Below are 14,321 nucleotides of genomic sequence, written 5' to 3'. Positions count from 1 at the left end.
GAAACTTAGACTCTGGAACATGGAGAGCATCATGAGTCTTCCTTGCCCCCTGCCCAAGTCCACCCTCCCATTTCCCCATACAGGGCAGCCTTCAGCTAAATTGCAAAGTAGACAGTTAGCTGTTACTACTCTCATTTAGTCTTCTATGTATGACATGGTTATTATTTGTAAGGCTCTATGATCCACAGCACTATGGGAATATACAGATGAAGAAAGCATAGTCTCTGTCCTCAGGTACCCCATAGTTTATTTGTTTCAGGCAAAAGAACCAACCACATTCTTGGCACTGTCTAGGCTCTAAAATGGGATATAAACACATAAGACAGGGTCTCTGTCTGCATACTGAGTAGGCAAGACTAATACACATGAAACAGTAAAGTTCAAAAAAAGGAAACAAGGAAACTTGAATTTTTAAGAGACCCTTGAAGACCAAACGGGCTCCATGAATCAAAGGAAGGGTGAAATCAGAGGCATACAAATGAGTAAAATGGATATTTGAGGACAGGAGAACCTTCTGATACTTTCCAAACTTCTTCCAATCTTCCTCCTCTTCTCCCCTAACCCTAGAATGTAATCTCCTTGAGAGTAGGGATTGTTTCATTCTTTGTATTTTTATTTCCAGCACCTAACACAGTGCCCCTCAAAAGAGTAGGTGTTTAAAAATGCTTGTTGATTGGTTAATTGAAACCACCCATCACCACTTGCCCTCCCTCTACTTTGTTGGGTCTATTCTCTCTCTTGCTTATTGGGCCTAACCTCTCTCCCTTATTGCTGGGCCTGCCCTCTCCCTTGCTTGCTGGGTCTACCATCTCTTTTACTTGAAGATAAAAAAGGACCTGAGTTTAAATTCTGTCTCTTCCACTTAGTAACTGAATGATCATGAGTGAGTCATTGGATTTAAAGCTGGGAAATTTGGGTTCAAATCCCATCTCTTTCATTTACTACCTGCATCACCTTAGGGAACCCACTAAAAATCTCTGGGATTTGATTACCTCGCCAATAAAATGAGGGGGCTGAACTAAATTACTTCCAACATCCCTTTTAGTTCTGTTCTCAGGTACCCTAAGACTGCTCATCTATAAAATGAGCAAAGGCATGAAAAAACCATTTTAGCTTAAGAAGCACTTCATATGGTGCTTTGCATGTGGCAAATGCTTAATAAAGACTTTCTTAATTCATTCATTCATGGGGATAACTAATAACAACAACAAAATAATAATGATGATGATGATCCCTGTAATATCTTCCTTATAACAACACTGTAAGGATATATCAAGTGATATATGTGCAGAATTCTGCAAAACTTAAAATATATAAATGTAAGTTGTCATCTTGCTGTTGTTATTATTATGATTATGACTATTGGTGAGGAAATTATGGAATTGAGGAGGTGGAGGAAGGAAACCTTAGAATGAAGTGAGTATGAATCATTATTATAACCAATCTCCGTACACACCTTGGCTCCTAAGGCCCAGGCAGCCAACACGTGTCTGCAGTATTTCAGCCGTTCAGGTTTCATCTTCGAATCACAGGGCCCATTGAAGTGTGGAAACGTCTCAAACTCCGCAGCACACTGAAAGACCTCCATGTGATGGACGAGGGCTTCATTACCCTTGGTGATGATGGGCTCATACTGCAGAGATCACTCAAAGGACAGACATGATGAGTCACAGAGTAACCTCACTATTCCTGACCCTCTTCCACCCTTGACCCCCATGAGTCCCTTTCTCTAAGACTAGTTTTGTCTTCCCAAGAGAATATAGATCTCTTAGAGAAGCAACACCTCTGGTATTGCTGCTTCTTCTTTCATCTTGCCCAGAAAAAGTGTCTTAAGAGGAACATTGTGAAATGAGGCTGATGCCTTTGCACAACCCTGCCTCACTTAAACTTAAGTCTAATTCATGCACAGGTCAAGACATCACCTGTGATGTCATTGTTCCTCTTTGAAAATAGAAGTTGAACAACAACAACAAACTGAGAGTCCACAGGCTTGACTGCTAGTCCCAGCTCTGACACTGACTCCCTATGGGACTTTGGGCAAATCGTTGCTCCTTGAGCCTTACCTCCCCTGAGCAGAAATTCTTACCGGTAAAATGAAGAGAGTAGACTACCTACGGTCACTACCAGCTCTAACATTTTGGGATTCTACAAGAGAACTGATGAATTAAAATGGATTGAGGATCCATTGTTGGACTGCAGGGGTTGAGCCTATTGAGGGCAGGTCAGCATGGCTCAAGACAGGAAGTGAGGCACAGGTGAAGAAGATGAAATGACCTCTGTGACTAGAAAATGGACTCTAACCAAAGGCACTTGCCTGAGGACTCTAAACAGCTCCAAAACAGAAGTATTACAGCTGGACATATGAGTTCTTTATTCTGAGGCTACCTTTTTGGCCATCAATCCCTAGAGCACACATGGGGTGTCCAAGGGGCCTTCCAGGACAAAGGTGAACTCTGACCTTCTTGCATAGGGGGTGAGAGAATGAGTAGGGAATCTTCTTCTTCTACCCAAGGGATTGTTGTAGGTGTGTCTACAGGCAGAACTATGTCATCCAGTTTGATCAGAGCATCCTCTAGCTCTAGGGGTCAGGTCCCAGGACTGATTACTCAGGACATTTCAGTCAAAAAATCTCTTAGTTTATTACCCAGCTCTAGGTTATCACACTCTATGCTAAGATCTCATCTTCTATGACAAGCCTTTCCTGATTCCCCTTGATTTTAATGTCTTCCCTCTTCTTGATTATCCTGGCTATAGTTTGTTTTTATACAGTTATTTGTGTGTATGTATATGTGTATGTGTATGTGTATGTATATGTGTATGTGTATGTGTATATATGTATATGTATGTATATATCTTGTATGATTCGTCCTTATATAACCTGTTTGAAGATACATATTTGCATGTTGTCTCCCCCATTAGACTGTAAGCTTCTTTTTTTTTTTTTTGCTTTTTTTTTTTAGTGAGGCAGTTGGGGTTAAGTGACTTGCCCAAGGTCACACAGCTAGTAAGTGTTAAGTGTCTGAGGCCAGATTTGAACTCAGGTACTCCTGATTTTAGGGCCAGTGCTCTATCCACTGCACCACCTAGCTGCCCCTAGACTGTAAGCTTCTTGAGGACAAGGACTGTCTTTTGCCTTTCTTTGTATCCCCAGCGTTAACACACTGCCTGGCACATACTAGGCATATGATAAATGATTATTGACTGCCTGACTATACCACTGAAAATCCAATCCACTCTAAGCTGCTCTTTGTTTTAAAAAACTTGGTTTTCTGTGTAGATGGGCTTCGAATGGCTATAACCATATTCTTGCGATGTACAGCAAGAGAAATAGCAAAGCAAGGATGAGTTGTTCTTCCCATTTTATAGATAAGGTCTAGGGAGACAAGATCACTTGTTTATTTTCCTTTACTAGATCATGGAGTTGGATGGAGGGGGGAGGTTCAGATCCAGGGCAAAGACCCTGGATACCTGTCTTGGAGACCCATGGACAATTGCTGAGGGCATTGCACCCCTTCCCTTCCTTACCATCACAATATGATGCCGAGAAAAGTGGTCTGGGAGTTCTGTTATGTAGCACCAGTAGGTTGTTTCTCGGTTGGGAATTATGACATCTGGGGCTCTGATTTCCATGGTATTCAGATCAGGAGGCATTTCAGGGATGGAGATGTTAGGCTTCAGAAGTTGTACTCGTTGAAGCCCCTTCTGAATGGCAGATGTGTTGATGGCCTCCAGAGAAGGGGACGGCTTATCAAGAAACCCATACACCAAGTGTACGGTTCCATCCTGCCATGGAAACACAGAATGCCAGGGTCACAGATACAGAGATATGCTCATCATTTCAGCCCTGGAACTCACACTTTATCAGTACCCTGCCCTTGGGATCCTTCCCTCTGATGTGAGAATGGAGAGGTTCTCCCAGAACCGCCATTTGAGCAAGGCACTCAGACCAGCCATCCCTTCATTTCTTGCCCCACTGCGTTCCTCCAGAAGTCTTCATCATGTCCCATTCCTCTTTCTTCTTCCTCCCCAATTCCCGTCCCTTTTCAGCTTCCTTTTGTGAGTTGTATTAGATTGTAAAATCCTTGAGGGCAAAGATTTTTTTTTGTATTTATATTCCCACCACTTGACACAGAACCTGGCACATAGTAGGTACTTAATAAATGTTTATTAACTGACTGACCCATCTGACTTTGGTTGGCTATTCTGTCTACCTGGGTGACTGGATCATATTTACTGTCCTCCCTATCCCACAACTATCTCATGACTCTGAGCATGACCTACTTGTAACACTCATGGTTCCTGGCTTTCTAAAGAAGCAGATGTCAATCTGAATGATCTGACATGGCCAAGACCTGGGGTAACATCCCTTATTCCAGCACTTACTGTCTATGACAAATATGCAGTATAGTTTTTCTTGGTGCTGGCCTCTAATTGTTTTATGTGAGTAAATCTTATCTTCCCAACTATATTATCTAATTGAATGAAATAGATGAGGTCTTACACATCACTTAATCAGACCCTTCTCATGTTATATTATAGGAAACAAAGAACCAGATAGGGAATGGGAATAGGTCCCAGAGTGAGCTATTATCCCCAAAAGGGCAGTAACTAACTGGGTCTCTTCATTTTCTCATGTGTCTGGGTCTTAAAGCATGTAGTAAAAATGCAATAAATATTTCATTGAACTATAAGTACATTGGAAAGATAATTGGCTCTGGAATCCCAGGGTCTGGGTTCAAATTGTACCTCTGATGCTCACTACTTATATGACTCTGGACAAGTCATTAACACCCCCCACCTGACCCGTGCCTTGGTTTCCTCTTCTCTAAGAGGAGGGGGTTGGATTAAATGAATTCTGAGTTTTCTTTCAGCTCTAGACTGATGCACCTATGAGCATGTTTTAAATCTTCAACTTCCTGCCTTTGCTACCTTTGTGAAATTATCCGTGCTCCTCCGGTGGGATGGAAAAGAGCGAGACAGAAGGGCAAAGATGGAGAGGTGGGGAGAGAGACAGACACTGACCCTCAGCAAGACTAAGAATTGAAGATCAATTTTTATCATTTTGCTGAGTATATTAAAAGCAGGGTTATTACATTTAAGACACTGCTTAGAAATTACATCAATATATTTCAGTAAATTCTGTATATGTGCCTACTTTATCTCCCCTTATTCCCTTTCACATACCTTAGTCTCCAAGAAAAGTGGAATACTCAGTTCCCTGAACTCATGCTACCTTTTGTCTACCACTATGGCTTAGCTGCAGGCAGCCCGGTGGTGCAGTGACTAGAGCCCTGGGCCTAGAGTCAGAAAAACTCATCTTCCTGAGTTCAAATCTGGTCTCAGACGCTTATTAGTTGTGTGACCCTGGGCAAGTCACTTAACCTTGTTTGCCTCCGTTTCCTCATCTGGAAAAGGAAATGGCAAATCACTCTAGTATCTTTTCCAAGAAAACCCCAAATGGGGTCATGAAGAGTCAGACACAACTGAACAAGTGGCTTAGCTAATACCATTTCCTGTAATGAGAATGCCCTCCCTCCCCACCCAGTCAGTCTCCAACTGTTCAAATCCCACCTACCCTTCAAATGCTGGTTCAAAGGTTTCCTTTTCCATGAAGTGTCCATGCTCCCCTACATGATCCCTCACTAGTTGGAAATGATATCTCCTTCCTCTGAGCTTCTGTGGCATTTTGTTCTCACTTCTCCTACATACTTATCATATACTGCTTCATATCCTAGTCATTTCAGGCACATTCTTTACCTCCCCTATCACACTACAAGGTCCTTGAAATAAGGGGCCATGCTTTATTTCTTTCTGTGCCCCTGTCACGGACCCTTATACATAGTAGGTGCTCCTTCATTTATTCAACAACCACTTACTCAACACCTGTTCTGTGCAAAGCCTTTTCTGGGCACTGGAGGATTTATGAAAGTAACTAATACAAGCCTTGTCTGCAAGACTCTTTCAGTGTACCCAGAAGCATAAGAAAAATACACATGCAAGGGTTAGAATGCAGTATGGAACATCCGAAGGATTACTGATTTCATCATCAGGAGAATATGAGCTGATTTTGAGTGGGGATTGTCTCATGATTTGTACTTATGTCCCCAGCACCTCACACAATGCCTGGCACACAAATAGGTGCTTACTACAGATTTATTGATTCATCGATCATTGTCAGGATCTCCTTCTGAAATACAGATTGCAGCTTGCCAGTGATCTAGAGGCTAAGTCCTAAGGTGTTGTTTGAGTTACATAGATGTCATATAGCTGATAAATGGCAGAGTCAGGATTTGAACCCAACTCTTTCTCTCCCCCATCACTGCTTCAAATTTACTTCTTATATATTTTGTATTTAATTATCTGTGTTTATGTTGTTCTCCTCAGTAGAATCCTTAAGCTCTTTAAGGTCAGAAAATACTTTGTTTTTGTCTTTATGTCTCTTGCCCTGGCATAATGCAGGCACTTAATAAGTGCTTACTGAAATGAATTCAATTGAATTCTTGATTCCAAGTCTGTAACACTCTTCCCACTAGACGACTGCCTACAGTATAGAATATAATAATATTACATAGAATGGGATGGGATGGGTGGGATAGAACAGAGTTTAAAAGGGTAACAAGTACAGAAAAAACAAGGGAAGGCAAGGCAAGGGAAGGAAGGGAAAGATCACTTCCTACTATGAGTATCAGAGATGGTGCTCAATAATGTTGAATTAAATTATGGTATAGTGGGAAAAGTACTAGACTTGGAGCCAAAAGACCTGGGTTCAAATTCTGCCCCTGTCACTTACTGGGTATCTTTGGCCAAGTCACTTCACCTCTCAGGGCCTCAGTTTCCACACCCGCAAAATGAGAAGGTTGTATTGGTTGACCTCTGAAGTCCCTTCCAGCTCTAAATCTATGACCCTAATATCCTCTGAAAACAAAATAGGGTATGTTCCTCCTCTATAACTGAGGGGAATGGGGAGAACAGAATGAGACAAAGGAGAGAAACTATTTAGTGATTACATGAATTCATTCAATGAACATTTGTTAAGCCTGCACTGGGTGCCAAACACTGGACAGGACATTAGATTAAATATGAAGTTCAGATAAGACAAGATCCCTGGCCTCATGAAACCTATAGTCTAGTACGGAGCTAAGACAGAAACTCAGAGGATTGCAATAACCAATATTACCTGATAAGTGGAGGAGAGGAGTGCAGAGTACTATGTGGGGTTCAGAAGAAGGCCATTATCAACTCAGGTATTGAGGAAAGGCTTTGTGGGGGAGGCAATATTGGAAATGAGCTTTAAAGGATGGACATTCGGCAGTTAAATAGGAGGAGAGAGGGCATTCCAGGCATGTGCTCAGCCTGCATGGAGTTGAGAGAGTTCAGGTGGTGTTCAGGGGGGCAGAATGCAGGACTGTTTGATTGGGGAACAGAACATCCAGAGAGCAGGAGAATGAAACCCAACTCATTGGGGAAGGACTTGAAAACCAAACAAAGGCGCTAGAACCTTTCCCTGGGAGCAATAGGAATTACATGGGCATGGTTTAAAAGGCCTTCAGTCTCTGCCAGGACACAATGACCAATCCCATGAGTCAATGCTTTTTCCAAGAAAATGCCCTCCAACCCTCTTAAATTGAGGAGCTCTGGCTGGGTCATCTCTCAACCATTCCCAGCTGCTGTCGTCTTCCTACCAGAGGTTCTGCAGGAGGTTTCCTCAAATCTGCAGTCAACTTCTCCCCTGCCCAAGAAGAGAGCCTATGAAAACTCAATTGGCAGCAATACTTTGAATAAGCAGCCAGGCCTAATCATCATTCTGAAGCAGGGCTAAAAGTATAAGCTGAGGCTCAGATTTTCATCCCCAACCATATCTTTCCTCTGCAGAGAAAGGCCTTAGCTCACCTCAATGAGATAATCTCTAGGGTCACAGGTGCTGAAGGGCCTCTTAAAAAGAAGGAAGAGTCCTCCTAAAGTCTTCTGAGCTTTCAAAAGCTGGTAATCCTGTTGGGAATCAAGATGGATCTGCCCCTTGGCATCACTCCATGCATCCTGCCAAGAGAAACACAGTCAGAAAACAGAGAGCACCTTGAAAATAAGAGGCAGCTGGATGGTGCAGTGGATAGAGTGCTAGGCCTGGAGTCAGGAAGACCTAGGTTCAAGTCTACCCTCAGACACTTGTTAGCTGTGTGAGCCTGAAGAAGACTCTTAACCTCCCTGAACTAAATATGGGGATGTTAACAGCACCTACCTCCCAGGATTGTCATCAAGACCAAATGAGACAATATTTGATAGAGTACAAACTTTCAAGGGCTGTTGTGATTATTATTCTAGAAGGCCTCACAAGCATAGAGTCAGAGCATTTTACTGCTTAAAGCACTTTTTTTGTTGTTGTTCAATCGTTTCAGTCGTGTCCAACTCTTTGTGACCCCATTTGGGGTTTTCTTGGCAGAGATACTGGAGTGTCTTGCCATTTCCTTTTCTAGCTCATTTTACAGATGAAGAACTGAGGCAAAGTGGGTTAAGTGACTTGCCAAGGGTAAAACAGCTAGTAAGTATTTGCTTACTAAGGGAGGTCTTAGATGTCATCAGATACAATTCATCCATTTTGCAGATGAAGAAACTGAGACCCAGAGAAAAGAAGTGATTTGTCAGTCTAATGTCTCACTGAGGGAGTTTGTGACAGAAGCAGGTTCATGCCTTTTTCACCCCAGCATCCTCAGCAAGGCCACATGTTGTAGTGGACAGAAGTTGGGATCTGAAGCTGAGAAAACCTCTGATTCATTCTCAACCCTGCTTTGTGGCCATAGAAAAGTCACTTAACCATTCTGAACATCAGTCCTCTCATCTCTAAAATAGGAATTGTAGTATCTACCTCAAATGGTTATTGTTATGGGTCTCAAATGAGATGATGTATGTGAAGTACTTCACAAAGGTCTTAGTGCAGTTTCAAGCTTTTTAAAGGCTAAACTGTACTAAGACTTTGGGAATTATATATATATGTGTATGTGTGTGTATGTATGTATGTGTGTATACACACATATGTATATATGGATGTATATGTTTGTGTGCATTTATATACATATGCATACACACAATTATATATAATTATATATGATATATTTATATATGTATATGCATACACATACATATATAGATTTGTGTTTGTATATATACATACATCTATACATGTGTGTATATGAATGTACTATAAGATTAATTTGCACTAAAATTTCATTTTGAAACAAATTTCAGACCCAGGCCTTTTATTTCCTCCTTTAACAATAAATTCAGCAAAAGCATTTTAGATTTTTTTAGCTAAAATTTCTAAAGATTCTTTTTTTCCTCTTTTATTTTATTTTCTTCTTTTATTCTTTAAATGTTTGTATATGTATATACAAATACACACATACATTTTTATGTATAATGACACCAGTGACCTAGAGCACAGAGAAATCATATGACATATCTAGGGTCACACAGGCAATACATGTCAAGGGCAGAGCTTGAACCCAGGTCTTTCTACCTCCAAAGCCAGTTTTCTTTCTACTATGTCATGTGAGATAAATGTTATTAGGCAGCTGGGTGGATCAGTGGGTAGAGCATTGGGCTTAGAGTCAGGAGGACCTGAGTTCAAATCCAGACTGAGACACTATCTGTGTGACCCTGGGCAAGTCACCTAACCCTGTCTGCCTCAGTTTTCTTCGTCTGTACAATGAGCTGGAGAAGGAAATGGCAACCACTACAGTATCTCTGCCAAGAAAACCTCAAACAGGGTCATGAAGAGTTGAACATGACTGAAAATGACTAAATAATAAATCTATGTTATGTGATGTTATACTATTAGTATGATATATACATGTAACACATGTTACTACATTATATATATGTTGTTATTATTGAAAGACAGCTTGACATAGTAGATAAAGAGACGACCTCAGAAGCCGGAAAACCCAGCTTCAAGCTCTGCCCCTGACATGTACTGGCTGTGTGACTGTGAACAAGTCATATGATCCCTCAGTGCTCTAGGCCAGTGGCACCAAATAGAAATGGAGGTGATGGAATAGTACATAAGAATCCCTGAGGGTTACATATTGATTTAGAAAACCACATAGTATTGTCTAAGTTTCATCATATTTTTATTTATTTTGCTCACTATTTCCCAGTAGCATCTTAATCTGACTCAAGCTGCACTCTGGAGGACAGCACGTTTGACACCTCTGTTGTAGGCAGCTCTCTTAGGATCATAAACTGCAGAGACAGAACTGACCTGCATTCACAGAAGGAGTTTCCTCCTCTGGGAATTCTCCATAACAATGAATCCCAAGTCCCCATTCCTCTTATTATTAGAGGATTGCCTATATGATGTTATTTGAGGGGGACCTGAAAACTTTCATCACCTAAATATATCTCCCTAGCTCCTGTCAGTGCCTGGCACTCCATCATTAGAGAGTCTTTCTTTGTGAGCTTCATTTTATCTCAATGCAATTAAACTGACCATTACAAGGATGGTACATGACTCTGGAATCAGGGGGTTCAAAGCCTACCACTTACCCTTACTACCCCTGTGACCTTCAGCAAAACACTTAATCTCCCTGGGCTTCACTTTCCTCCTATGTAAAACAAGAGGGTTGGGCCAGAATGGGATTGGAGATGAACAGAATTTGAGAGTTGGAAGGGTCCTTAGAGACCATCTAGTTGAGCCAAGGTACAAAAAGTATACTTCGAGGGTCCTTTCAGCTTACAATTAATGATCCTACTATGTGCAAGGCAGCATGCAGATTTTTATTGTTGTTGTTGCTCAGTGGTTTCAGTCATGTCTGATTCTCCATGACCCTGTTTGGGGTTTTCTTGGCAAAGTTACTGAAGTGGTTTGCCATTTCCTTCTCCATCTCATTTTACAGATGAGGAAACTTAAGGCAAACAGGGTTAAGTGACTTGCCCAGGGCCACACAGCTAGTAAGTGTGTGAGACTAGATTTGAACTCAGGTCTTCCTGACTCCAGATCTGCTGCTCTATCCACTGTGCCACCTAGTGGCCCCTATGCAGGAGCTACAAAGCTAGGTCTGACACACCTCTTCCAAGAAGCTCACAATCTGTTTGGATTTAGGTGGGGAAGGAATGGGGAGGGGCAAAGGACTATGAGAAATTTGAAATGCAAGGACACCACCTTTACCTGGGGTAGGGAGTCAAAGGCAGCAGCAACTCAGAAGGGAAGCCTTCATAGAGGAGATGGCAACTTGGTTATTTAGACCTTGAGAGAAGGAAGGTAGGCACTTTGGCTTATAGAGTTGGAAGTGGGATTTCAGCACAAGGGGATGAAGTAAGCAAAGACAAAGAAATGAGAGAGAGCCGGAGAAGGAGAAATGGAAGGTAGTGCAGTGCAGACAGAAGCTAGAATTTGTGCAGGGGAATGGGAGAAGATGGGAAAGAGATGTAAATAAGGTGCCAGGGAAATATGAGGGATTGCTGTTCCTGCTGAAGTCTGCCTCTGGCTTTAGGAACAGAATTATACAGGCTCATATCAGGGAGCTTTTCTCAGGAGGATTCCTGTTTTGTTTACTTCGGAAATTAAAATGCTGTTTCTGCTCTTAGTGCATGCCTAAGTACTGTGCTCAGTAGCAATTTCATTTTTCCAGTGATTTCTAATATTCATTCAGAGTAATGCCAGGGACCACTTTCCATGCATCTCTAGTTGGAGCATGAACATTGAGCCAAGGCCCCCATCAGTGTATTGGCAGTTCCTTTCATCTGCAGGCAAAGAGGAACATAAAGGTCCCATTCCAGAAACCAGAGCCCTTTACTTTCAGAGGAAACCAAGCCCATCTAGGAATAACCCAGGCACAGTCTTTCAGTTTTGCTTTTAAATCACACACCCAGGTGCCAAAATATATTTACTTGTTTTTAAAGAGAAAAACAAACCTTTCCCCCCCCCAAAAAAAAATTCACAAAGATATGTTGCGGAGATGCAAAAGGATTAACTTTAAATAAAGGCAAAAAAAACCAAAACACTTTTGAGATTTTGGCTGAAACAATCTAGAATGCCTCTGCTGAATTTATTGTTAAAGGAGGAAATAAAAGGCCTGACATTTGTTTTAATAGGAAATTGTTGTGCAAATTAATCTTGGAGTGTGCAGAAAGGTTAAGTGGATTTGTCTCCTTTAACAGTAGCAGAAAGAGACAAGCAGAAGCAAAGCTTGCCAGGAAGGAAACAGTAATCTTGTCATAGTTCTGTCACATCCCCACAGCCATTTGAAAGAGCATCAGGCAGTGGGGCAGTCAGGGTTCCTGCCGCTTTGGGAGGGGGCAGGGCAAGGAGCATCAGTTTCCACCTGAATCAGCCACGTGGCCACTCTTCACAGCTGCCTCGCCCCACCCTGCCCTGTCCTGCTCTGACCCAAAGTTTCAAACCTCCCCTTCCAAATAGTCATTAGAAATGTGGCCAATGCCAAAGTTATCCTCAGCTCACTCCTTTTAAAAAATTATCTTATTTTTAATTTGTGGAATAAACAAGATCACTCCTAAGGAAAGTTGTCTTTGGTTTGTTTTAAAATTCCCCTGTCTGTTTTCATGGAAAGAGATGGCTTTAAAAACAACGAAAGCCACTATTTTTCTTTATTCACTTGCCTGGTAGGTGGCAAGAAACATTTAAATGAAGCCACAAGGACTAGTTAAATAGGGCAGGTGACCTGTGTAAGCATCCTGGGACTTTGGTCAGACTTGTTGAAGGAATGGCTCACCCAGAAGAGAATTTCTGTACTATTCTCTTCTTAAGGTTGGGTGACTTTCAAATATTCTTGATCTAGGACTGTCCATGCCCCTTGTTGGCATATAAATGAAAAGAGTATGGATGATCTAAAAGCCTCAGTTGTTTCTGAGATGCATATTTCAATGTACACATTGTATATCTCAATACATAGTGCACACAATATATACCCTTGTTGAGTTTGGAAAGTGTGTGTGTGTGTGTGTGTGTGTGTGTGTGTGTGTGTGTGTGTGTGTGTGTGTGTGTGTGTGTGTGAGAGAGAGAGAGAGAGAGAGAGAGAGAGAGAGAGAGAGAGAGAGAGAGAGAGAGAGAGAGAAAAACTGGGGCAGCGAGATGGGCTAGATGATGCAACAGATAGAATGCTGAACCTGGAGTCAGAAAAACCAGTGTTCAAATCTGACTTCAGACACTTACTAGCTGTTTCACCCTGGGCAAGTCACTTAACTCCTGCCTACATAAAACTGGTGAAGGAAATGGCAAATAACTCTTTGCCAAGAAAACCCCACAGACAGTTGGCCTATGGGGTAATGAAGAGTCAGACACAACTGAGGAACAACAATGATAATAGAGAGCTCTCACACAATAGTTGAAGGTTTATAAAGTGCTTTACATCTGTTGTGTCATTTAATTCTCACAACAAATCAGGTAGGTAAGTGCTATCATTATCTCCATTTTGCAATTGGGGAAACCGAAGCTAAGAAGGGTGAGGGTCTTGCCCAGGATCACAGTCTCTGAACTGAAACAGGATTTGGACTCAAGTCTTTCTGACTCCAAGTGTGTGTGTGTGTGTGTGTGTGTGTGTGTGTGTGTGTGTGTGCACTCATGCATGTGTATATTATATATACATATATGTATGTGTATATTTATGGATTTGATGTATCTGAACTGTTTGTATTTGTGTGTGTCAAAGTTGGGATATACTTTGTATTGGGTGTACACGGGCTCCTTTGGGTATATTACAGATCATTTATCTGTGTTGGGTTTAGGGTGTATCGTTCATCATGTGTGTCTGTACGCATGTATTTGTTGAGTTTGGGGTGCTTTATGTTGCATGTTTTGAAAGAATTTTAGCAACAGAAGGAAACTCAGAGTTTCCCTCATCAAACTCATACCTGACAAAGGAATACCACTACAACATACCCAGCAAAGGGGCATTCAGCCTATACTTGAAGACCTATAGTGAAAGGGAACCCATTCCCTTCCAAAGCAGCCCATTTCACTTTTGGACACTTCTTACGCTCCGAATGCTTTTCTTTCTATCTAGAGGAAATCTGCCTCAGCAGCTTCCACCTATTTCTGCCCTCTGGGGCCAAACCGACAAGTCTAATCCTTTCTATACAGCATCCCTTCACATACTTGAGGACATCTTTCGCAGCTGTTCCTCCATCCTACATTTCCTATTTTCCAAGCTAAACATCTCCTTCAGCTGACTCTCCTATGGCACTGTTGGACCACCACTGGACAAGTCACTTTGACTCCTGGGGACTTAGTTTCCTTATCTGTAAAATGGGAATCATAATTTCTATGCCACCCATTTGTGTTCATGTATTAGATTGAATATGCATGGGTT

The 14,321-nt window shown here is 41.8% G+C and overlaps 1 protein-coding gene across 1 annotated transcript in view; it reads right to left on the bottom strand.

The window, feature by feature from the left end:
• Positions 1-14,321, bottom strand: part of DBH (dopamine beta-hydroxylase) — a 45,366-nt gene that overhangs the window by 22,554 nt on the left and 8,491 nt on the right. The window contains exons 3-5 of the mRNA XM_043987030.1: positions 7,891-8,037; positions 3,526-3,783; positions 1,457-1,633 (exon numbers count right to left, since the gene is read on the bottom strand). Of these exons, the coding sequence (XP_043842965.1) occupies positions 1,457-1,633; positions 3,526-3,783; positions 7,891-8,037 (582 nt within the window). The remainder of the gene's footprint in view (positions 1-1,456; positions 1,634-3,525; positions 3,784-7,890; positions 8,038-14,321) is intronic.

The sequence above is a fragment of the Dromiciops gliroides genome, chromosome 2, assembly GCF_019393635.1.
Source record: "Dromiciops gliroides isolate mDroGli1 chromosome 2, mDroGli1.pri, whole genome shotgun sequence".
Classification (NCBI taxonomy): Eukaryota; Metazoa; Chordata; class Mammalia; order Microbiotheria; family Microbiotheriidae; genus Dromiciops; species Dromiciops gliroides.
Note: the sequence above shows the minus strand (reverse complement) of the source record. Positions and strands in the feature narration are given on the sequence as shown.